At 39.0% G+C, this 26,036-nt stretch overlaps 1 protein-coding gene across 4 annotated transcripts in view; it reads left to right on the top strand.

The window, feature by feature from the left end:
- DMXL2 (Dmx like 2) overlaps positions 1 to 26,036 on the top strand; it is a 176,447-nt gene that overhangs the window by 84,407 nt on the left and 66,004 nt on the right. For all 4 annotated transcript variants that reach the window (XM_008269002.5, XM_051821996.3, XM_051821997.3 and 1 more), the window contains exons 14-17: positions 2,224 to 2,313; positions 6,520 to 6,637; positions 11,533 to 11,652; positions 24,496 to 24,723. In XM_008269002.5, coding sequence (XP_008267224.4) covers positions 2,224 to 2,313; positions 6,520 to 6,637; positions 11,533 to 11,652; positions 24,496 to 24,723 — 556 coding nt within the window. The remainder of the gene's footprint in view (positions 1 to 2,223; positions 2,314 to 6,519; positions 6,638 to 11,532; positions 11,653 to 24,495; positions 24,724 to 26,036) is intronic.

Here is a 26,036-nt window from a genome sequence, read left to right as displayed (position 1 = left end):
CCTAGTAGTATACATTAAAAATCTTTTTAAATTTTTCTTATCTGGAATATTTTTCAGCTCGTCTCAGGGATTTCCATGAGGCAGTTTCTTATGTACTCTGCCAATAAAATACAGCCTGTCTACCAAATATCCTGGAGTAAAGAAGGAAGTCAAATTTATATGAGTGATTTATTTCAGTTTATATAGGTTTAATGTGTATATGTTTGCATCTCTTGATGACTAAAGCATTGCCCTAGACAGACATCAGCCTCCTTGTTCTGCCTTACAGAAGTTCCTTTTTAACAGTTTATCAAGTTGAGGAGATTCTCCTATGTGTTAGCTACTTTTCTTGATGTTTTCAAAGAACCAGTTATTTGTTTCATTGGCCTGTTTGTTGTTTTCTTATTTTGTTTTCATGGATTTCTGCCCTTTGTTGTTTCCTTCCTTCTGCTTGCTGTGGGGTTTTCTTCCTCCCTTCCCATTTCTCTTCCTGTTTCCTTTCCCCTTCCCATTTTCCCACCCTCCCTCTCTCCCTTCCTTCCTTCCTTCTCTGGGTTCATGAGGTGGAGCTTAGATTATTAATTGCAAACTTTTCTTATTTTCAGATGCATCCATTTAGGGCTGTAAACTTCCCTTTCAGCATTGCTTCGATGTTTTTATATGCAACCTTTTTGTGTTCATTCAGTTCGGTATATTTTCTATTTCTCGAGAATTCCTGTTGGACCCCTTGGGTTATTTAAAAGTGTGTTTTTTAGTTTTCAACTATTTGGAGACTCTCCTGTCATTTCTAGTATGATTTCATTGTCGTAGGAAAACACACTATATGATTTTAGCCCTTTTAAACTCATTAAAGTTTTTTTATGGCCCAGACGTGGTCTATCCTAATATGTTTTCCATGAACACTAGAAAAGAATGTATATTTTGTTGTTGGCAGTATGTTTGATGAATGTCATTGAGACCAAAGTTTTGATTGAGTTCTTCTGTGTCTTAGCTGATTTTCTAATTGTTTTATCGGATGTTGAGAGAGGAGTGAACTCTGTATAATTGTAGCTATAATTATGAGTGTGCTCATTTCTCCTTTTTGTGCTTCACATTTTGTGTGTTCCTTTTGTTTGCTGCGTGTACATTTAGTTCAAAATCAAGGTATTGGCAAAGCCATTTTCTGGTGGCTCCTGGAAGTCTTGGTGTTCCGTGGCTTGTAGCTACATCACTTCAGTGTCTGCCTCTGGGTTTACATGGCCGCCTTCCCTCTGAATGTCTCTGTGTGTCCCTTTCTCATAAGGACACCAGGCATTAGATTTAGCAAACCACTGTTATCTAGTATGACTTTATCTTAAACTGGTTATTACTGCAAAGACCCTATTTCCAGATAAGGTTACATTCTGAGATTTTGTATAAACATGAGTTTTTAGGGGGATACTATTCAACCCACTGTACTAACCAACTATTTTTTCCCCCATTAATCATTATACCTATAGTTGCATAGTTAGGAACCTCCACTGTCTTTTGAGCCTCCATGCTCTCTTAAGCCCTTTTGATTTTCAAAGCTTCATGCTCTAAGGAATTCTGGAATGTTTGCCTTTAAAAATAGAGTTCAGGGGCCAGTGTTGTGGTGTAGCAAGTAAAGTCACTGCATGCAATGCCGGCATCCCATATGGGTGCCAGGTGGTGTCCCAGCTGCTCCACTTCCAGTACAGCTTCTTGCTGATAGCCTGGGAAAGTAGTGGAGGATGACCCAAGTGCTTGGGTCCCTGCACCTACATGGGAAACCTGGAGGAAGCTCCTGGCTCATGGCCTTGGCCTTGGCCAGGCCAAGCCCTGGCCATTGTGGCCATCTGGGGAGTGAACCAACAGAGGGACCATCTGTCTGTCTTAACCCTCTCTTTCTGTAACTTTGCCTTCCAAATAAATAATTAATCTTTTTTTTTTTTTTTTAAAAGAACTAGATGTTTTAAAGTTAGGTATTATGCATGAAAACACCATCAATTTTTCTAACTTCTTAGTTAGCTTTAAAAATGAGTGCACATAGCCATTGTAATCCATAAGCTGTACTTTGGAAATTTATATTCATTAAATAAAAGTTAAAAAAAATGAGTGCACAACGTTGAAATACTGTTGAATATACAAATTATTGCTGTCAGTTGGTGAATGTTTAGAGGGAGCTTCATGTCCAACTTGCTGTATTGTGTTGACAGAAGACTTACAAGTTGTTGATGGTTAACATTTTGTGTTTTTCATTTACAGAAACTAATTGGAGAAGTGTTTAATATTGTGAGCCAACAGTCTACTGCTCGACCTGGCTGCATTATAGAACTCGATGCAATAACTGACCAAGTAAAACATGCTTGTGAATTTGTGGCATTAATACACTTTATCCCAGAGTGTTTTATGTATACAATATGTTTAAGTCTCAGAGTAATTCTCTTGTTTGATACTATATACAGCCAACTTCTATTGATTCCCATAGTGAAAAATCAAATGATTTAGGAATTAGTTCAATTCCAGTTGAACTTTTATCTGTGACCTTATTTCCTCTTTAAAGGAATTTTGTTCTAACAGGGAATCTAGGACCTTGATCTTGAAATGTTGATGGAAAAAGCAGTGCAGCTCCATGGAGGCTTGGGTTGCTATTTTGCTTTTTTTCATTATTGCTTATCTTAACACATAGAGGGCAACCTCAGCCTTAGAGTATTTGCTTTTTCAGCCCACATGTTGGTTATTATTATGAGATTCACTGAAATATAGATGAAAAGATCAAAGTATGAATGTACTTTCTAATCACAAGTCTTTAGGATAGTCAGCATTCCTCCTCAGCTACTAAGAAAAAAGAGAACCCTTTTCTCTGTAAGGAGTTTGTACAACCAATTTACCCTCAGGATATTTGTTTCTTCAAGATTATGTTTATGTACTAAGGGATAGAACTAACATATTCAAATACAGAAAAAGATTACTTTGACAAGGAAGATACCCAATGTATTAAACAGAGAAATGAAGAAAGAGCTGACTGTAATCAAAACAAGCATAGAGTTGCATTATGGTTTTTCTATGGGCCTCACAGTTTATTTTGGGGAAAATGAAATCATTTCCGCTAACATAAAGAAATTACCCAATCAGCTCTTTGTGACGGAACTTGAGCTTCTAGACTCGGGTTGCTGAAGCCTCCTGGGAAATCATTAACTTTTTTCCCCCTAGACTCCATGCCTTAGTTCCTCCAGTGTAAGATGAGTGAGTTGGCTTCTTTCCCATAGAAATCCTAATTTTGAATGGACTAGCTGTTAACCCTTTCTGCATTCTTTACCATGTGATATTAAAATGAGGGGTCTTGGGAAAGTTTGGGGAAAATGCATGTTAGGAAAAAACTGAGTGAATTTCAGGTTTTTTTGCACCAAAATAAACTCTTTTTAATAGAAAACTTTTATTTAATAAATATAAATTTTGTTAAGTACAACTTTTGGATTATAGAGGTTCTTCCCCCCACAACCACCCTCCAACCCGCAAACCTTCCTATCTCCTACTCCCTCTCCCATCCCATTCTTCATTAAATTCATTTTTAATTATCTTTATATATAGAAGGTCAACTCTATACTGAGTAAAGATCTTAACAGATTGCACCCACACAGACACACAAAGTAAAAGTACTGTTTGAAGATCAGTTTTACCATTAATTCTCATAGTACAACACATTAAGGACAGAGATTCTACATGGGGAGCAAGTGCACAGTTGACTCCCATTGTTGATTTAACAAATTGACACTCTTATTTATGACATCAGTAATCACCTGAGGCTCTTATAATGAGCTGCCAAGGCTATAGAAGCCTCTTGAGTTCACAAACTCCAACCTTATTTAGACAAGGCCATAATCAAAGTGGAAGTTCTCTCCTCCCTTCAGAGAAGGATCTCACTCACAGAGATCTTACATTTAGGTCTTTTCTTTTTTTTTTTTTTTTTTTTTTTTTGCCACGAGTGTTGGCTTTCCATGCCTGAGAAAGTCTCATGGGCTTTTTAGCCAGATCCGAATGCCTTAAGGGCTGATTCTGAGGCCAGAGTGCTGTTTAGGGCATTTGTCATTCTATGAGTCTGCTTTTAATCCTGTTTTTCCATGAGCAGCTTCTTTTCTTTTTTTGCTTTTTTTAAAAAAAATTTATTTATTTGAAAGACACTTTATAGAGAGCTATAGAGAGAGAGGGAAGGAGAGATGAGAGAGAGAGAGAGAGAGAGAAAGAGAATGAGAATCTTCCATCTGCTGGTTCACTCCCCAGTGGCTGCAGTGATTAGGGCTGAGCCAAATCCAAATCTCCCACATGGGTGTAGGGGTCCAAGGACTTGGACCATCTTCCACTGCTTTCCCAGGCACATTAGCAGGTAACTGGATTGGAAGTGGAATAGCCATGACTCAAATCATTGTTCTCATGGAATGTTGGCACTGTAGGCCGTGACCTTTACCCGCTATGCCACAGCGCTGGGTCACATGAGCTTCTTAAGTACCTTTGCATGGTCCGCTCTGACTTAGCATTGTTTTGTAAAAATTTTCTTTAAAAATTTTCTTTTTTGGAAAGGAGGAGAAACAGAGAGATAGGCAGAGAAAATATCTATCCACTGGTTCGTTCCTCAAATGTCAGGGCTGGGCCAGGACAAAATCAGGAACCTAGAACGCAATCCAGATCTCCCAAATGGGTTGTATGGACCCACACACTTGAGCCATCATCTGCTGTCTCCCAGAGTGTGCATTTTTAACAGACCCAGCTGGGTCTGAAAAAGAGGAGCTGGGCCTGGAAGCAGGCACTGTGATGTGGAGTACGGGCATGCCAGCTAGTAACTTAACCACTGTGCTAAATGCCTGCCTCCTAGCATTATCTTCAGATTTGCTCAAGGTTCTTTTTCCCCTGCTTGTGGTTATTGTTAACAAAAGGGTGGTAAGCTGCAAGCACTGATAAATGACTTGGGCTTTTAAATGACAAAGTTTAAAACTCATTCTAAGTTTGTTCTCAGTCTATTTTATGATTTCTCTGTCCGTGGAGACATGACCCTTCCCTTTTCTGTCACTTGTTCTTTTTCCTCAGGGAGGTGACCTTCAATACCATGAATGCAAAGGGGTGTTTTATGTTTATCTGGAGAGACATGAAAGTAATCTATTCTAAAAGTAATTGTTTCCTCTTACTGTATAAGCAGGTGGATTTTCTTGTATTCAATAAGATTATAGCCCCTCTTTCAAGAGAGACAGAGTGTGAAGCTTCTGCTAGACGAGATTTATTCGGAAGAATAAAGCCTGGGAGGGGCTCACTCCCAGGTGAACACACGGTAGAGAGTTGGCCATCGAACACACAGCAGAGAGAGAGAGAGAGAGCACCTTCCCTTACAGACTAGTGGTTTATATAGTACAAAGCAGTGGGAAGAGGCTTGGGGGTCTGAGAGCGAGAGAGAGAGAGAGCGCGCGCGAGAGAGAGCATGCACACCTTCCCTTACAGACTAGTGGTTTATATAGTACAAAGCAGTGGGAAGAGGCTTGGGGGTCTGAGCTGAAGCTGGGCTGCTGAGACAGAGGGAGCGCTTGGGCTCGTTCTAAATCCTGCGAGATCACAGTTTGAGCTGAGGAGGGGTTGGGCTGAAGCTGAGGCTGGACTCAGGCTGAGCTGCTGAGTTGCGGGGAGAGCTTGGGAAGAGTGGGAAGAGCTCAGGCTGATGGCTAACTCTGCAGATAGTGGTGTGTCCAGCAGTGCAGGCAGGGCAGACTGGCCAAGGGGTGGGGCTGTATTAGAAGGGCAGAGAAATGGGGACCTGCTTGCTCTTACGCAGGTGAGATGTCAAAATCGATCTAAGGCTTTTTGTCCTTGCTCCATCACTGTTAATCTAGTGCCAAGATAGTCAGAGATGCTCCCATTTCTTAAATTCTGTAGACAGCCATCTGATAATCTTGACACAAAACACTTGCAGAATACGCTTTTGTTTTTCCTTGAATTTCACTTCCTTGTCTTTTTTCTCTATGGAATCAAATCATGCACATGTAGCATAGAGCTGACAGGGACGTTTCATCCGTCCTTCTAGACCTCCTAGTTACTTACGTGCACATCTGTTTCTGCAGAGGTATCATCTCCCTGGCTATTAATAGGGTACCTCTCAGTTCCTACCAGACAACTCTTTAGAGTGTTTTGAGGCTCTTTCTGGGTTTTGTTGTTGTTCTCCAGTAGAATTGGAAAAGCTACTAGTTGTGTACCAGTCTAAGGTGTCCGTAGTTAACGTGCCTCTCCAGCCAGCCGCAGGAACTGGTGCTTCAGGCTCAAAGTGGTGCACGTTACTGAACTCTGTTTTCTATTTGTTTTGAGAAGCAAACTTGCAGGTCTGTTTTCACTATAACTCTTCTGTGCTCTTGGCTACAGCGTCTTCAAAAGTAATTTTTCCCTAGCTAAGATAGTTTAAATTATTTTTTTCCTCTGTGTTAGTTAGAAGCTTTTAGAGAAATTCATTTCTTCTGCATTAGTCTTTGGTAGAAGACAAGGAATTTCAAAGATAACGCCTCACTTTTAAATTTTTCATATTTGTAGTGTGGCTCACACACACAGTTGCTCCATGTGTTCCAAGAAGACTTCATTATAGGATACAAGCCACATAAGGAAGAAATGGAGAAAAAGGAAACAGAAATATTTTTTCAACCATCACAAGGTACTTTTAAAAAAATAGTTTGAATTTAAAAATTGCCGTAAGCCTAACCAAAAAAAATCTTCCAAATGTTCATTGAGCATGGCTCTTCAGAATCACCACTCAGATTTTCAGCAGCTACATCAGTTCTGTCAAAATTGTTTATAGATAAAGACGGCATGTGGGTGAAAATTACATTTGGAAAAATGGTTCACTGGTGACACAAACTTTTGCCAAAAAATGGTGTTTATGGATTTTAGAGTGTTTTAAAAAGTAACTTTAATTATTTAACTCTACAATGAAATTGTTTTGATATGAATTCTCTGTGGTCTTAAGGAAACCAGTTAATTTTAGTATTGGTTTACAAAGTTCCCAGTAAATTGCTACAGACCAGTGATAAAAATCAGATGTAAGATATTATGTTGTTTGCTACACTGGAAACCTCATGGCTACTGTGGATTTAAGATGCCATCTCACACTTTCCACTCTGAAGTACAATATTTCTTTTTTGTGAAAGAAATTAATTTCTCCATAAGACCTTTCAAAAACAGCAATCTGGTGTTCAGTTTTAACTTTATAATTTATCTTAAGATGTTCCTTAGCAGTTAAAACTGGGTAATGATAAACTCATGTTCTATTTCAATAAAAAGACACATGCTACTTTTAGAATTAAATTTCTTTTTCTTTGAGTTTACAAAGAGTTTCCAAGTACTTTATCTCATTTGGTTGTAGATTATGAGTGTCTATATGCTCATAATAATTGTTGTTAGTATGGTTTTTATCACAGAATTATATGATGTCTAAGAAAACTATTTCTACTGAAATTGTACAGATAGTTTTTTCTACTTTAGTTGAAAATCAGAAAGAGTTCCATCTTTTTCTACCCCACAAACTAGTATAATATTTTTCTTTCATGTGTCTTTCTTTACACATCAACACGTTTTTTACTTATTAATTTTTCAGCTGTTATATTCAGTTTTATTTCGCTGTCACTGTAGCATAATAGTACTGCTTCATAGATTTAAGATGTGCCTTTCTGTAGTATTTTACCTTTATTTGGGTTGAACTTTTTTATATGCTTTCCAAATAACCTAGTTACCATTAATCATTTTGTTTTTAACTGCCACCCTACTATAAAACAGTGCTTATATAAAGTTGGTATTTTTCTTTATGTTAACCAACTCTCTTGGCTTTAAAATTATTTCTTTTCTGTTTCTGTTTTTAGATATTTCTTTACACTGCTGCTAAATCAGGCCAAAAGATGTTCTCAGTACTTTCTTGATTTTCCTTTAGATTTTGTGTGAAGTTTCTCTGTGATGTTCTTCTCATTTTACAGCTGTTTATTGTAATGACCTGATGTGTATATTTCTCTTCTTCCTGCTTCCTGCCTTATTTTTTACTTTCTCAGGTTCTAAATTGAATATTAGGCTTTGAATTATGAATAATGCCAAATATAGACATAAATGTAATGTGTATTAAATTAACCTCTACATGCCTATAATGTAGATTGAAGATTGTAACATTTTATCACACTTTGATTGATTTACTGTATATTTTTGTTTATTTTCCTCATTTCTCTAGAAATGCTTTAAAGCAAGTCCAGATGTCACATTGGTTTACTCCTTATACTTCCATAGGCATTTGTAAAAGTGACTTTTTTTTCCAAAGATTTATGTATTTATTTCAAAGAGTTACAAAGAGGGAGGGAGGGAGGGAGGGAGAGAGAGAGAATCTTCCATCCACTGCTTCACTCCACAGATGGCTGCAATAGCCAGGGCTGTGCCAGGCTAGAGCCAGGAGCTTCATACAGATTTCCCTTGTAGGTGGCAGGGGCTCAAACACCTGGGCCATCTTTCAATACTTTTTCCCAAGCACATTAGCAGGGAGCTAGATTAGAAGTGAAATAACTGGGACTTAAGCCTTTGCCCATATGATATGCTGGTGTCATGGGCAGCTGCTTAACCCACTATGATAAAATATCAGCCCTCTTTTAAAAGTGACTTTTTTACATGTTTGCTGTTATCACATTGATAACACAATTCCTGAGGTGTAATAACTATTATGAAATTGAATTGTCTCAGAAATGTTAAGGGTTTTTTTTTGTTCATATCCGAACAAGACCTACATACTGTGCTTCATTCAGAGTCTTTTTATCTGGTGAGTCTCCTATGTATTCTTTTTTTTTTTTTTTTTTTTTTTTTTGGCAGAGTTAGACAGTAAGAGAGAGAGACAGAGAGAGAGTTAAAGACAGTGAGAGAGAGACAGAGAGAAAGGTCTTCCTTCCATTGGTTCACTCCCCTAATGGCTGCTGTGGCCGGCGCTGTGCTGATCTGAAGCCAGGAGCTGGGTGCTTCCTCCCGGTCTCCCATGTGGTGCAGGGCCAAGCACTTGGGCCATCCTCTACAGCTTTCCTGGGCCACAGCAGAGAGCTGGACTGGAAGAGGAGCAACTGGGACTAGTACCTGGTGCCCCAACCGGGACTAAAACCCGGGGTGCTGGTGCTGCAGGTGGAGGATTAGCAAAGTGAGTCATGGTTATGGCCTCTTCTATGTATTGTTATGTGACTGACATTTGAGAGCAAGTTATTTTTTAGGAATTTCTTGGATTATTTGCTTTTGGTGTCTTTTAAACTTTTTCTGTCTACCATATTTATTACAAAATGGAATTTAGCTCTGTAGGTTTGATGAGTTCTAGATCCATCTTCCTAGGTGATATTGAGTACGTCATCTGTATCCTACCAGAAGGAACATAATGTTAGGATGTCTGACTTAGTGACACCAGTGTTCAGAAGATTCAGGTGGTGGCTGCAATGTTGCTTGCTAGCAAATTTGTATTTCGTGGTTTCCTCCATTGAATAGTGTTGCTTTTAAATCAGTTATCTCATTAGGGATTGTATACATCAGTTCCCATTTATTTACTTGTTGGAAAGCATCTGTAATGAAGAGTATTCCCATGTCAATTATTACTATTTGATTATTTTGAAAAACAAGTTATTTTGAGAAAGGCCAGATAATTGCTTAATTTTTAGTTGTCAATTTTAGAGTAAGGAGTTTGTGCCTAGTTACCTCCAGTGGTTACTCATGAATTGATGGTTGTTTGACTTTATCTTTTGAATATTGTTATGAACTCATATTTAATAAAACTCTTTATAGAATAATATTAGGGAAATACTCATATTTCTCATGGATTTTTATTTGCCTACTACATTTCAGTTCTGGTGATCATTGTTTTTAATGCTCACATGGTCCTGTGTTAGGCTAGTAAAGGCTCTTCCAAGTTTGTCCCAAGTCCTTTTGACACAACCTCATTTTGATAGTTGCCGTTCTTTAGGCACAAGATATGCCAGGCTTCTCTTGTGTATTCCATTTGCAAGAAGAAAGTCATCCTCCAAGCTGTTTCTTTTAGTGAGAAATGCTGTTCAGAGTCCACAGTTTGGCAGTGTGTGTTGCCAAGGAGTTGTCATTGTGAGTTTTCATTTTTAAAGAAAGTTTCTGTTGTCCTGTTATAGATCTCATTTTCATATATGGAGGGATCTAACCATCAGCTTGGAAAACTATGTCCAAAAGTGTCTGTTCATGAAAAAACATGGAACTTCTACAGACTCTCCTGTACCCTCCCATGAGCCCTTCTACAATGACTTTAAATTTTTTTAAGATTTTATTTATTTATTTTAGAGGTAGAGTCACAGAGAGAGGGAGAGACAGAGAGAAAGCTCTTTGATCCACTGGTTCACTCCCCAAATGGCTACAATGGCTGGAGCTGCACTGATCTGCAGCCAGAAGCTTAATCTGGTTCTCCCACGTGGGTGCAGGGGCCCAAGCACTTGGGCCATCTTCTGTTGCTTTCCCAGGCCATAGTAGAGAGCTGTATCAGAAGGGGAGCAGCTGGGACATGAATTGGTACCCAGATGGGATGCCAGTGCCACAGGCAGAGGCTTAGCCTGCTATGCCACAGTGCTGGCTCCTAAAATTTTTTTTAAGGTTATCTTCCTATGGGGACAGCAAGTCAAATTTTTCTTTTCATTTTTTTTTTCTTTGAATTGCTAGTTTTCCAAAGGAAAAGAGTTAGTGCTTCAGGCACTTCAGGGAGCATCCTTGGGGCTGGCTTGGGCTCTCGTGTCCTTGAACCTCCTTCCATGCCTTCTTTTCCTTTCTTTCTTATGTGCCCTCTCTTTTTATATTTTTGTGAAATCAAGGCTGTTGTCTTTTTTTTTTTTTTTAATATAATCAATGTGTTGTAATAAATTGTATTCCTTTGGTGCTCAAATTGCCCATCTTTGACTAATACATATTTTTTTATGTTGGCTTTTTATACTTTTCATATTGCTCCATTGGACTTTGATTGTTAACCAACTTTTGCCACATAAATTACGTAAAACTCCTCCTAAAAATGTATTCTTCAATGTTGTAGTTTGTTTTCTGTTGCTAATAACACATGACCACTGGCTGGGTAAATTATAAAGCAAAAAGGTTTATTTTGGCTCACAGTTCAGGTCCAAGGTCAGAGGGCCACATTTGATGGTTGCCTTCTTGCTAGCGAAGTCCCAGGGAGTGCAGAATGCCACATGGCAAGAGATGGGGCGCGTGTGTGCCTGCACGTTCATGTTTGTATATTCTGGTCCCTTTCCCTTTTCCAGTAAAGTTGCCAGTATTTTATTGTGAGAGCTCCCCAACAGCCTTACCTGACCCTCGTCACCTTTCATAGGCTCCAAACTCTAAATACCCATCCTCTTAATACCTCACAATGGGGTGTAAATTTCAATATTAGATTTGGAGGGGACAGACTGTATTCAAACTGTGGCCTTCCCTTTCCTTCTCAACTTCTGTGCAGAATGAGGTGTTATTAGCTTTAAAAAAAATGTGCTTTTTTTTACCCTATGGAAACATTCATTTTAATCATCCTTTCCATCTGAATGATAGGATATCGTCCACCACCATTTTCAGAGAAGTTCTTTCTAGTAGTGATTGAAAAGGACAGCAATAATAACTCTGTTCTCCACATGTGGCACCTTCATCTTAAATCTGTGCAAGCATGTTTAGGTAAGTACACTATCATTTTATGCAGAGATGATGTGACATAAATGCATTTTATAGGACATGCTGTAGGTTGATTTATCATTTAAAATTAAATTCTCATGAACTGTAAATTGAGTTGTTGGATTGAGATAACCTCTCTGCCAAATTTTTAATTATGGGGTAATAAGTCATTAATGAAACATTTCTAAGAACCAGCCAGTATGTAGGCACATCAGTTAAACTGAAAAGAAAATCTTGATTGATTTGTTCTTACAGTTAATAATTATTTAATGCCTGGTATGATTCTATTCTGGAAGCTATGTATATGAATTAGTTCTGTCCTCCTTAGAATGAATATTGTATTTTGTTGTTGTTGTTGATTAAAGCACATTGCTATCTGGTACAGTGTAGATCAACTTCACATTACTAAGCAGAGCATTCCCGCTAGATTAAATATGATTGAGCCTCTGAAGCTTTTTTATAAATAGAGCTTTTTTTAAAAAAATATTTATTTGAGAGACAGAGTTATGGAGAGAGGCAGAGACAAAAAGAGAGAGGTCTTCCATCCACTGACTCCCTCTCCAAATGTCCACAATGGGCGGAGCTGAGCTGATCTGAAGTCAGGAGCTGGGAGCTTCTTCTGGGTCTACCACATGGGTGCAGGGGCCCAAGGACTTGGGCCATATTCCACTGCTTTCCCAGGCACATTAGCAGGGAGCTGAATCGGAAGTAGAGCAGCTGGGACTTGAATTGGTGCCCCTATGCGATGTGGGTGTTGCAGGCCAGGGCCTTAATCCGTTGCGCCACAGTGTCAGCCCCAGTAGAGCAGCTTTTGTAAAACATTAGGAAAGGCAGCAGCAGGAATATTTAAAAGATTATTTCAACCATGCTTTTGCTATATACATGAGATTAATCACCTAATAAATTAGAAATATAAAATATGAAGCAAAAATTCAAACATTTTTTAAAGAAAACCATTTTCTGAGAGATAATTGTTAAAATGAAGAACTGCATGAATGGCATATCAAACTGAACTGACTTGAAACTCTAGCTCAAAATGTTTGAGAGAGTTATAAAAAAAGATTTTGTCATTTAAAATTTTATTTATTTGAAAGAGAGAGAGAGAGAGAGAGAGAGAGAAAGATCTCCTGTGCACCAATTCACTATTTCAAATACCTGCAGCAGCCGGGTGGGATGAAGGGGTCTTACTGCCAAAACTGGAAGCTGGAAACAGTCTGGGTCTTACACATGAGAGGCAGGAACCCAACTACTTGAGCCATAGCCTGCTGCTTTCCAGAATCTGCATTAGCAGGAAGTTGGAATCGGGAGTTGGAGTCAGGATTCAAATCCAGACACTGATGTGGAATGTGGGTGTCCTGACTAGCAGCTTGAGTGCTAGGCTGGCCATACACCCACCCAAAGATTTTTTTCCTGGAAATAATATAATTTAACAGTTTTATTAAACATTTAATATAATGAACAATAATTTATACTTTTTGTTCACTTTGTATTCCACATTATACTAAAATTTGTTGGTAGCAGTTCTAACCATGAAGCGGTCAGAAAATACAAACCATCCAGTGGAACCTCTACATTTGCCTGATTGAACCTGAGCTTCTTGGGAAACTGGGAATTCAAAAAACCTTTCAAAGTCTGGATTTAATTCTAGTCCTTGCATGCTGTTTTACAGAAATGCAAGAGTAAGGGATCTAGTTTCGTTGGTCTTAATCCATCAGAGAATATAGTGTTTTCTAGAGTTGAGCACAGAGATATGAATGGCTAAGAGATTTATAGAGATAATAACAGATCCTTAGGATGGGAGCCACATGAAAACTTTTGTTCTCACTGCTTATTAAGATAGAATCCCACTGCTGTTTCCCTAAGCTAGATAGGGCGTGTCTAAAGTTGCCTGCCCTGTTTGTGCCAGCAGTAAAAGGTCAGAAAGTGAGATTACAGAGGAGGTCAGCAAATAATATGCTCTTGGCCACTGTGACAGAAGGATCTATCCTTTTTCATTCCAATATTCACTGAACATATTGCCATTTACAGCCAACACTTGAATTTACCAGTGTGTTGAATATCCTGTCAGAGGATGATATGATCAGCTTAAATGTAGATGGTGAAGGAAACATGTTGAGTACTTTTAAGGTGTCATGCACCAAGGTAGGTGCTTTATGTATGAGCTAGATAATGTCCCCAGTTTACTAATGTAACTTGACCAAGTCCCATTCATGATAGTTTGTTGCAGAACCAGGTTTCAAAATCAGGCCTCTTTGGCTCTAAAGTCTTTGCTTCTTTTCCAGCTCATATTTTTCTAGTTGCATGAAGTATATGTTAGACAATAACCTGGGAGGAAAAGAAAGTAGTTCAACTTTAGTTTGCAGATGAGAAAATAGCAAGAGATGGTGGAGTTCTTTGCTTAAGAAAATACATCTAGTTAGTGATAGAACCAGGTTTTGGACACCTATCTTTTAACCACTGATTCATGTCTGTGGTCTTTTTCTGTTTTTATCAAAAATGTTTCCATATTTCTTACTGAGTAGCCTGCCATTGTAAGGTGGAGTGACATGTTTAACATTCACAGAAGCAAAATGGATCATTTATTATCTCTTGCATATTTTGGTGCTTCTTGAGGTGTTCAAAGCAGTAAGACATTATCACTGTTCTTGTTTAATTCTTGAGTTCCTGATGGGAGAGGCAGACACAAATAGGTAAAAGTAATGCCCAGGATTCCTCACCTGTAACAGAACCCCAAATAACTGAATCCACTTTGAGGTTTATATTCCACTGTACCAGGAGAGCTGGAACTTCTTTAGGAGTAGATTATGGTTAATATGCCTTGCCAAGCCAGTCAATTAGGACTGTTTACATTTGGGGCATCTGTTTTTGTATTTGTTCTTTTTTTTTTTTTTTTTTTTTTTTTTTACTGTTTGAAGATTGGTTTTACCATTAATTCTCATAGTACAACACATTAAGGACAGAGATCCTAGATGGGGAGCAGGTGCACAGTGACTCCTGCTGTTGATTTAACAATTGACACTCTTATTTAAGACGTCATGATCCAGTTGTTTTTAAAGCTGATACTTACATTTGACCAAGAGTATTCATCTGAGTGATGTTCAAAAGCCACAAACTCAATGGCTAACATAATTAAACCAAACGTAGCCACACAGATACTTAGGACATTCATTACAATTGCTGTAATAACCTATAGTAGACATACAAAGAAAAACTGGTCATGCAGAGGATAAACACATTTTTATAAAATATGTTTTATTTGAGAGAGAGAAGGAGAGAGAGAGAGATTCCATCTGTTAGTTCATTCCCAAAATGCCTATACTGGCCAGGAATGGGCCAGGCTGTCCTGGCCAAGGCCAGGAGGCAGCAATGCAATGCAGGTCTGTCTACCCATGGGTGGCAGGGACCAAACTATTTGATGCTCCCTCTCAGGGTCTGCATTAGTAGGAAACTGGAATCAAAAGCCAGAGCTAGGACCCAAATCCAGGTGCTCCAATATGAGAATTGGTGTCCTAGCTGGTGACTTATTCACCAGGCCAAAGGAGTGCTCCATAAACAGGTAAGCACATTCAGGTCACATTCAAGTTGAAGTGTTTTTTTTTGTTTTTGTTTTTGTTTTTTTTTTTGCTTTTCAATCTGAATTTCTGGAATCTATGGTGGCTGATATTAGGACTCCATTCAAATTTGTCTGGAAACCAGTGGGATAATTCTTTTCCCCAGAAGAAGCATTTATTTATTCATTCAAGAGATAATTACACAGAGCATATAATGTAGTAGTCACTGTGCTAGGGATAAGATCAGGTTTATACTGAAGAAATTTATAATCTAATGGAATAGAAAAAAATTACAAACAGCTTGTTTAGTAAAATTTTTTTTGACAGGCAGAGTGGACAGTGAGAGAGAGAGACAGAGAGAAAGGTCTTCCTTTGCCGTTGGTTCACCCTCCAATGGCCGCCGTGGCCGGCGCGCTGATCCGATGGCAGGAGCCAGGTGCTTCTCCTGGTCTCCTATGGGGTGCAGGGCCCAAGCACTTGGGCCATCCTCCACTGCACTCCCTGGCCACAGCAGAGAGCTGGCCTGGAAGAGGGGCAACCGGGACAGAATCCTGCGCCCGGACCGGGACTAGAACCCGGTGTGCCGGCGCCGCAAGGCGGAGGATTAGCCTATTGAGCTGCGGTGCTGGCTCTGTTTAGTAAAATTTAATAAATGCCATGCTATAGTAAGCTTCAAGTTTAGTATTTCTCAATGTTGTTCCTCTTTAATAATGCCATTTTCTACTTAACATCTTTGAATGGTCCCCAACTTCAACAATATTTTTTAAAAATATCATTCATGATTATATCAATAGACAAAAATATTTAGCAAAACTCCAACAATCTATCATCCTGAAAATATTCAACAACATAGGAATATATGGGATCTTCCTCAACCTGATTAAAGGGCATCTATGGAAACAGACTTATTGGTGAAAGACTTTGCGCTTGCCTCCCAAGATGAGAAACAAGTGAGGAGTATCTACTTATATTCAACACTGCATTAGAGGTTCTAGCTAGAGCAATTAGGTGATAAAAAGAAACAAAACACATTCAGATTGGTCAAAGAATTAGTAAAACTGCATGTATTCACAAAACTACTTGTTCTCTTATATAAAATATCCTAAGCAATTAACTAAAGACTATTAGAAATGATAAACAAGTTTAGCAAGATTACAAGATAACAAGATCAATGTACAGAATCCAAATGTATTTCTATACACTTTTATTTATTTATTTTTTTTTAAAATACTAGTTCATTAAATTTATTTTTTTTTTATCTTTTATTTAATGAATATAAATTTCCAAAGTACGACTCATGGGTTACAATGGCTTCCCCCCCCATACCGTCCCTCCCACCAACAACCCTCCCCTTTCCCACTCCCTCTCCCCTTCCATTCACATCAAGATTCATTTTCGATTATCTTAATATACAGAAGATCAGCTTAGTATACCTTAAGTAAGTATTTCAACAGTTTGCTCCCACACAGAAACATAAAGTGAAAAATAATAGATGATTTTTTTTAAAATGATGATGAAATCAGATCAGACCTATTGTCATGTTTAATCCCAGTGAGAGTCAAGTTGGGAATTGAAAATTTCTTTCTTTTTTTTTTTTTTTTTTTTTTTTACAGAAGATCAGTTTAGTGTACATTAAGTAAAGATTTCAGTCGTTTGCACCCCCATAGAAACACAAAGTGAAATATACTGTTTGAGTACTCGTTATAGCATTAAGCCTCAGTGTACAGCACGTTAAGGACCGAGATCCTACATGAGGAGTAAGTGCACAGTGACTCCTGTTGTTGACTTTACCAATTGACACTCCTGTTTATGGCATCAGTAATCTCCCTATGCACCAGTTATGAGTTTCCAAGGCTATGGAAGCCCCCTGAGTTCTCCGACTCTTATCTTGTTTAGACACGGTCATAGTCAAAGTGGAGGTTCTCTCCTCCCTTCAGAGAAAGGCACCTCCCTCTTTGAAGACCTGTTCTTTCCACTGGGATCTCACCCACAGAGATCTTTTTGCCAGAGTGTCTTGGCTTTCCATGCCTGAAATACTCTCATGGGCTTCTCAGCCAGACCCGAGTGCCTTTAGGGCTGATTCTGAGGCCAGAGTGCTATCTAGGACATCCGCCATTCCATGAGTCTGCTGAGTATCTCACTTCCCATGTTGGATCACTCTCCCCTTTATTTATTCTATCGGTTGGTGTTAACAGGTACTAGACTTGTTTATGTGCTCCCTTTGACTCTTAGTCCTTTCATTATGATCAATTGTGAACTGAAATTGATCACTTGGAGTAGCGAGATGGCATTGGCACATGCCACCTTGATGGGATTGAATTGGAATCCCCTGGTATGTTTCCAACTCTACCAATTGGGGCAAGTCAGCCCGAGCATGTCCCAAATTATACATCTCTTCCCTCTCTTATTCCCACTCTCATGTTCAACAGGGATCACATTTCGGTCAATTTTCAACACCCAAGAATAACTGTGTGATAATTACAGAATTAAACCAGTCATATTAAGTAGAACAGACAAAAAAAAAATACTATGAGGGATAATGTATTAAGTTGTCCATTAGCAGTCAGAGCTATGCTGATCAAGTCACCATTTCTCATAGTGTCCATTTCACTTCAGGAGGTTTCCTTTTTGGTGTTGAGTCAGTTGTCACCGATCAGGGAGAACATATGGTATTTGTCCCTTTGGGACTGGCTTACTTCACTCAGCATGATGTGTTCCAGATTCCTCCATTTTGTTGCAAATGACTGGATTTCGTTGTTTCTTACTGCGGTATAGTACTCTAAAGAATACATATCCCACAATTTCTTTATCCAGTCTACCGTTGATGGGCATTTAGGTTGGTTCCAGGTCTTGGCTATTGTGAATTGTGCTGCAATAAACATTAGGGTGCAGACCGCTTTTTTGTTTATCAATTTAAACTCCTTTGGGTAAATTCCAAGGAGTGGGATGGCTGGGTCGAATGGTAGGGTTATATTCAGGTTTCTGAGGAATCTCCAGACTGATTTCCATAGTGGCTTGACCAGTTTGCATTCCCACCAACAGTGGGTTAGTGTCCCTTTTTCCCCACATCCTCGCCAGCATCTGTTGTTGGTAGATTTCTGTATGTGAGCCATTCTAACCGGGGTGAGGTGAAACCTCATTGTGGTTTTGATTTGCATTTCCCTGATTGCTAGTGACCTTGAACATTTTTTCATGTGCCTGTTGGCCATTTGGATTTCCTCTTTTGAAAAATGTCTATTGAAGTCCTTGGCCCATCTCTTAAGTGGGTTGTTGGTTTTGTTTTTGTGGAGTTTCTTGATCTCTTTGTAGATTCTGGTTATTAACCCTTTATCTGTTGCATAGTTTGCAAATATTTTTTCCCATTCTGTCGGTTGTCTCTTCACTCTCCTGACTGTTTCTTTTGCAGTACAGAAACTTCTCAATTTGATGCAATCCCAATAGTTGATTTTGGCTTTGACTGTCTGTGCCTCCCGGGTCTTTTCCAGAAATTCTTTGCCTGTGCCAATATCTTGAAGGGTTTCTCCAATGTTCTGTAATAACTTAATGGTGTCAGGACGAAGATTTAGGTCTTTAATCCACGTTGAGTGGATTTTTGTGTAAGGTGTAAGGTAGGGGTCTTGCTTCATGATTCTGCACGTGGAAATCCAGTTTTCCCAGCACCATTTATTGAATAGACTGTCCTTGCTCCAGGAATTAGTTTTAGATCCTTGATCAAATATAAGTTGGCTGTAGATGTTTGGGTTGATTTCTGGTGTTTCAATTCTGTTCCATTGGTCTATCCATCTGTTTCTGTACCAGTACCATGCTGTTTTGATTACAACTGCCCTGTAGTATGTCCTGAAGTCTGGTATTGTGATGCCTCCGGCTTTGTTTTTGTTGTACAAGATTGCTTTAGCTATTCGAGGTCTCTTGTGCCTCCATATGAATTTCAGCATCATTTTTTCTAGATCTGCGAAGAATGTCTTTGGTATCTTGATTGGGATTGCATTGAATCTATAAATTGCTTTTGGGAGAATGGACATTTTGATGATGTAGATTCTTCCAATCCATGAGCATGGAAGATTTTTCCATTTTTTGGTATCCTCTTCTATTTCTTTCTTTAAGGTTTTGTAATTTTCATCGTAGAGATCTTTAACGTCCTTGGTTAAGTTTATTCCAAGGTATTTGATTGTTTTTGTAGCTATTGTGAATGGGATTGACCTTAGCAGCTCTTTCTCAGTCATGGCATTGCTTGTGTATACAAAGGCTGTTGATTTTTGTGCATTGATTTTATATCCTGCCACTTTGCCAAACTCCTCTATGAGTTCCAATAGTCTCTTAGTAGAGTTCTTTGGATCCTCTAAGTACAGAATCATATCGTCTGCAAAGAGGGATAGTTTGACTTCTTCCTTCTTGATTTGTATTCCTTTGATTTCTTTTTCTTGTCTGATGGCTCTGGCTAAAACTTCCAGAACTATGTTAAATAGCAGTGGTGAGAGTGGGCATCCCTGCCTGGTGCCAGATTTCAGTGGAAATGCTTCCAACTTTTCCCCATTCAATAGGATGCTGGCTGTGGGTTTTTTATAAATTGCTTTGATTATATTGAGGAATGTTCCTTCTATACCCAATTTGCTTAGAGTTTTCATCATGAAAGGGTGTTGAATTTTATCAAATGCTTTCTCTGCATCAATTGAGATAATCATATGGTTTTTCTTCTGCAGTCTGTTAATGTGGTGAATCACATTGATTGATTTGCGAATGTTGAACCATCCCTGCATACCAGGGATGAATCCCACTTGGTCTGGGTGGATGATTTTCCTGATGTGTTGTTGTATTCTATTGGCCAGAATTTTATTGAGGATTTTTGCGTCTATGTTCATCAGGGATATTGGTCTGTAATTTTCTTTCAGTGCTGCATCTTTCTCTGGCTTAGGGATTAAGGTGATGCTGGCTTCATAGAAAGAATTTGGGAGGATTCCCTCTTTTTCGATTGTTCTGAATAGTTTGAGAAGAAATGGGATTAGTTCTTCTTTAAATGTCTGGTAGAATTCAGCGGTGAATCCATCTGGTCCTGGGCTTTTCTTTGTTGGGAGGGCCTTTATTACTGTTTCAATTTCTTTTTCAGTTATGGGTCTATTTAGGTTTTCGATGTCTTCATGGTTCAATTTAGGTAGGTTGCATGTGTCCAGGAATCTATCCATTTCTGATAGGTTTTCCTGTTTGCTGGCGTACAGGTCCTTGTAGTAATTTCTGATGATTCTTTTTATTTCTGTGGTGTCTGTTGTTACGTTTCCTTTTTCATCTCTGATTTTATTGATTTGGGTCTTTTCTCTTCTTTTTTTAGTTAGTTGGGCCAATGGGGTGTCAATTTTGTTTATTTTTTCAAAAAACCAGCTTCTCGCTTGGCTGATTTTTTGTAATGTTTTTTTGGATTCAATCCTATTAATTTCTTCTCTGGTTTTAATTATTTCTCTTCTCCTACTAGATTTGGGTTTGGTTTGCTGCAGTTTTTCTAGGTCCTTGAGGTGCGCTGAAAGCTCATTTATTTGGTACCTTTCCAATTTCTTGGTATAGGCACCTATTGCTATAAATTTGCCTCTCAATACTGCTTTTGCTGTATCCCATAAGTTTTGATATGTTGTGTTGTTGTCTTCATTTACTTCCAGAAAGTTTTTGATTTCTCTTTTGATTTCTTGAATGACCCAGTGTTCATTCAGGAGCATGTTGTTCAGTCTCCATGTGTTTGCATACTTTCTGGGGTTTCCTGAGTTGCTAATTTCCAGCTTCATCCCGCTGTGGTCTGAGAAGCTGCATGGTATGATTCTAATTCTTTTAAATTTGCTGAGACTTGCTTTATGGCCTAGTATGTGGTCAATCCTAGAGAAGGTTCCATGCGCTGCTGAGAAGAATGTGAAGTCTGTAGATGTAGGGTTGAAAGTTCTGTATATATCTGTTAGATCCATTTGGGCTATAGTGTCATTTAAATCTGCTGTTTCCTTGTTGATCTTCTGTCCGGATGATCTGTCTATTTCTGAGAGTGGAGTATTGAAGTCCCCCAGTACTATTGTATTGGAATCTAAATCTCCCTTTAAGTCCCTTAACATATCTTTTAAATAGACCGGTGCCCTGTAATTAGGTGCATATACATTTATAATAGTTACATCTTCCTGTTGAATTGAACCCTTAATCATTATATAGTGTCCCTCTTTGTCTCTCTTAACAGTTTTTGTATTAAAGTTTATTTTGTCTGATATTAATATGGCTACACCTGCTTTTTTTTGGTTTCTGTTGGCATGGAATATCTTTTTCCAACCTTTCACTTTCAGTCTGCATGCCTCTTTGTTAGAGAGATGTGTTTCTTGTAGGCAACAAATAGTTGGGTTGTGTTCTGTGAGCCAGTCAGCTAAACGGTGTCTTTTAACTGAAGAATTCAGACCATTAATGTTCAATGTGACTATTGATACGTAGTGACTTTGCCCTGCCATTTTCCCGGAAATATTTTCTAGTATATGCTTTGAGCTTCCCATGCTCTTTTACTGGTAGGTGTTCTTCCCTTCCCTTCTTTCATATTGATGGCCGTGTTTCTGTGTTTCTGAGTGTAGCACATCTTTAAGTATCTTTTGCAGGGCCGGACGAGTGGCCACAAAGTCTTTCAATTTCTGTTTGCTATGAAAGGTCTTTATTTCACCTTCATTCACAAATGAGAGCTTGGCAGGATATAATATTCTGGGCTGGCAATTTTTCTCTCTTAGCACCTGTGCTATGTCTCGCCATTCCCTCCTAGCTTGTAGGGTTTCTGATGAGAAGTCAGCTGTGAGTCTGATTGGAGATCCTCTGAGAGTAATCTGACGTTTCTCTCTTGCACATTTTAGGATCTTTTCTTTATGTTTCACTGTGGTAAGTTTAATTACCACGTGTCGTGGTGAGGATCTCTTTTGGTCATGTTTATTGGGGGTTCTATGAGCTTCCTGTACTAGGATATCTCTGTCCTTCTCCAAACCTGGAAAGTTCTCTGCTAGTATCTCACTAAAAAGGCCTTCCAATCCTTTCTCTCTCTCCATGCCTTCAGGAACTCCTAGAACTCGAATGTTGGTTTTTTTGATAGTATCCTGTAGATTCCCAACAATATTTTTTAGGTTTCTAATTTCCTCTTCTTTTCTTTGGTTTGACTGTATGTTTTCCTGTGCTCTATCTTCTAAGTCCGATATTCTCTCTTCTGCTTCACCCATTCTGTTTTTAAGGCTTTCTAATGTGTTTGTCATTTGATCTATTGAGCTCTTCATTTCATTTTGATTTCTCTTCACTATAACACTTTCCTGTTCTACTAGTTTCTGAGTTTCATTTTGACTCTTCCTTAAAATTTCGTTTTCACGAGAGAGATTTTCAATCTTGTCCATTAAGGATTTCTGTAGTTCAAGGATTTGCTTTTGAAAACTTCTAAATGTTCTTATCATAAATTTTTTGAAATCCGTATCTTGCATTTCTTCTATCTCATCATCTTCATACTCTTGGCTTGGGGTGTTTTGCTTATTTGGAGGCATCATAGTGTCATCGTTGATCTTGCTCCCTCTATTTCTGTGTTTGTTACTCGGCATAGTTAATTCTTCTTGCGTCACTGTGCGTTTTTTTTTTTTCTTTTCTTTTCTTTTTTTTTTTTTTATTTATACTGTGTCCGTATTAAGTGGACCGCCTGCTGTTGGAGGAGCCTTGGAGGCTTGAGATGGGTGCGGCCTGAGAGCTCTGCCTGGTTCTTCCAGGTTAAGGGTGTGCAAAGGTGACACCCTCAGGTTATGCGTGGTAAATCTCTCTCTTTTTATTTATTTATTTATTTTATTTATTCAGGGGGTAAGTAACACCGCAGGGCATGGCTGTGCAGAATTGATGGTATTTAGCTTCCAGTCTTTGGCTCCTCTGGACTCCCACTGGGTTGCCTAGGCTACTGAATTGTAGTGACTCAGTTCCTTAGCTCTCCCCCATTGATATGTAAATCCAGAGCGCAGGCCTGCTCTTTGTCTCTTGGGAATTCTAGCCTTCCAGCCTTGTAACCTTTGCAAGGTTAGGGGGAAGAGAAACCCCGAAGCTTTTTTTTTTTCCTTCTTTCCGGTAGTGAGTTTGCTGCACTTTCCGGCCCCCCTCTAGATTCTGACCCCCGTTTCCCCACCAATGTCTCGGGTTATTGAGCTCACCTCCCCTTCCAGCGCCGATGTGTGGAGCGTCCCAAGTCTCCCCGCTGTTGTCTGTGTGGCATGCACTCCCCCTGTATTTGTTCTTGAAATCATCTTGCTTGAGCTCTTGATAATTAAGAGGATGGTATTTTACTGCCTTCTTTGCCGCTAGCTCATAGAGTGACCTTAGGAAAATTATTGCGCTCTCCACGTTTAAATTTTCTCATCTCTGGGAATATACTATATTTTTTAGAATTTGACTCATCATCCATCTGTTTGAGAACCACCTAGACTGCTTATTAAAAATGCAGTTTGCTAGAGTCCATCCCAGATGGACTCAATCATTGTCTCCGTGGTTAGACCTGGGAATTTGTGTGTTAACAAATTCCTTAAGCTTTTAGTGTGTTTTAAAGGTTAGGAACACCCAGTGCTTATATGTTGTCTCTTGACTGACAGCATCCTTGTGATGGAGTTGGTATTATAAGAAAGAGTAAAATAGTTTAAAGAAAAGAAATTTACCAAGGTAACAAAGCAGTAGTCTGAAAATTGAGCTTTTCTCCAACGTACTATTTTTAATACAATAATTTTTAATTTTTTATTTATTTTTCCCCAAAGAAACCTTTTATTTAATGAGTACAGATTTTATAAGTACAACTTTAGGAATATAGTGATTCTTTCCACCATACCAGTCCAAAGTACTTCTAAGAATCCATGTTTCTTTTCTTTTCTTTTTTTTTTTTTTTAAGACTTCTTTGTTTGTTTATTTATTCAAAAGGTAGAGTGACTGACAAGGGACAAGAGAGATTAACTCCCCCACATGCCCACAACAGCCAGGGCTGGGCCAGGCCAAAGCCAAGAGCCAGGGACTTTATACAGGTCTCCTATGTGGGTAATAGAAACAGAAGCTTGTGGGCCATCCTCTGCTGCTTTCCTTGGCACATTATCAGGGAGCTGGATAGGAAGCGGAGCAGCCGGTGCTCAAACCAGCACTCAGAAGTGATGCTGGTGTTGCAACTGGGAGCTTAACCTGCTCTACCACAAGGCTGCCCATGTCATGTTTCGTAAATGATAACAAAATGCTATTCTAGCTCATGTGTATAACAGTGATAATAATAGTAAATGTTTTATAATTTGATTGTTTGTTTTCAAAGCCAAAGCTTCAGAAGGTGTTTCCTCGGAGAGTCTACTTTCAGTCCCTGGACAGAAGAATGTGGATTCATCTCCAGAAACCTCTCCCAGTGTGAGCCCCATGCCACATTCTTCATCAATTGCCAATCTTCAAACTGCTAGTAAACTTATTTTGAGTTCTAGGCTGGTGTATAGCCAACCTCTTGATCTCCCAGGAGCAGTTGAAGTAATTCGAGCAACACCTTCAGCAGGTAAGGTATCTGGAATACTGAGCAGTTGTTAGCTCAAGGTCACAAAATGGGTGAACTCTCTAGTGGACAAGATAGATGAACTCTTCAGAAATATGTGCTACATTGACATTGAAATAAAGATTTATTTTCTAGTAATGATACCTAGAAACATGTCTTCGTCAGATGTAATTTCTGGTGACAGATGTAATCAGCTTATCAGGAAGTGGAATAACCATTTTAGTATGGGATGTCTTGCTTACTTATCCAAATATTGTGATAGTAAATTTTCAAAGAACAAATATATTCAGTTGGAAATCAAATTTTATAAAAGGTAAGGCTTTTCATCCATGTTGTACTACTCATGTGTCATTATGTATATTTGAATAAGGGTGGGCAGATGCTTGGAGAAAAGTGTAGGATGAGGGCTGGCCCTGCAGCTCGCTAGGCTAATCCTCTGCCTGCGGTGCCGGCACACCAGGTTCTAGTCCCGGTCGGGGCGCCGGATTCTGTCCCAGTTGCTCCTCTTCCAGCCCAGCTCTCTGTTGTGGCCTGAGAGTGCAGTGGAGGATGGTCCAAGTGCTTGGGCCCTGCACCTGCATGGGAGACCAGGAGAAGCATCTGGCTCCTGGCTTCAGATCAGCACGGTGCACTGGCTGCAGCGGCCATTGAGGGCATGAACCAACAGAAAAGGAAGACCTTTTTCTCTGTCTCTCTCTCTCTCTCAAAAAAAAAAAAAAAAAAAAAAAAAGGTATAGGATGAAAGACTAGTTTGGCTGGCCTAAGCTCAGCGAGGTGGGTAAATAATTCGGAGGGCAGAACTGGCAGCTGTATTTAAAGTGATCGGCCACTGTGGAATGTTAGTTAAGGAATTCCTAGCATAATATTTTGGGGAACTAGAATTGGAGGTTTAAGACTATTCCATTTACTGGTGAATGATATTAAATATAACTGTTCTCTTATTCATCCCTAGACAGGTTTGCATTCACAGTTGGGAAGATCAGACTAGGAAGAGGTACTCCAGGTTTGTGTGGCAAGCATAGATCTAGGCTGATTTTTGAATCCTTCCAAGTATTTGGAGGGTTTGGGATATACATAAATAAGGTTATTTGGGCCCATGTTAACAAATTGTATTTTGCAGGGGCTTTATAAAATGCTTTCAGATATCCTATTTGACAGTAAAATTCCAAGGGAAGTTGTAACTGATGCCAATTATCTCCCATCCACTGGTTCACTCCTCAAATACCTGCAACAGCTGGACTGACCCCAACTCTTTTTTTTTTTTTTTTTTTTTTTGACAGGCAGAGTGCACAGTGAGAGAGACAGAGAAAAAGGTC

Source organism: Oryctolagus cuniculus, chromosome 12, assembly GCF_051225735.1.
Source record: "Oryctolagus cuniculus isolate XC-2025 breed Fujian yellow rabbit chromosome 12, ASM5122573v1, whole genome shotgun sequence".
Lineage (NCBI taxonomy): Eukaryota > Metazoa > Chordata > Mammalia > Lagomorpha > Leporidae > Oryctolagus > Oryctolagus cuniculus.
Note: the sequence above shows the minus strand (reverse complement) of the source record. Positions and strands in the feature narration are given on the sequence as shown.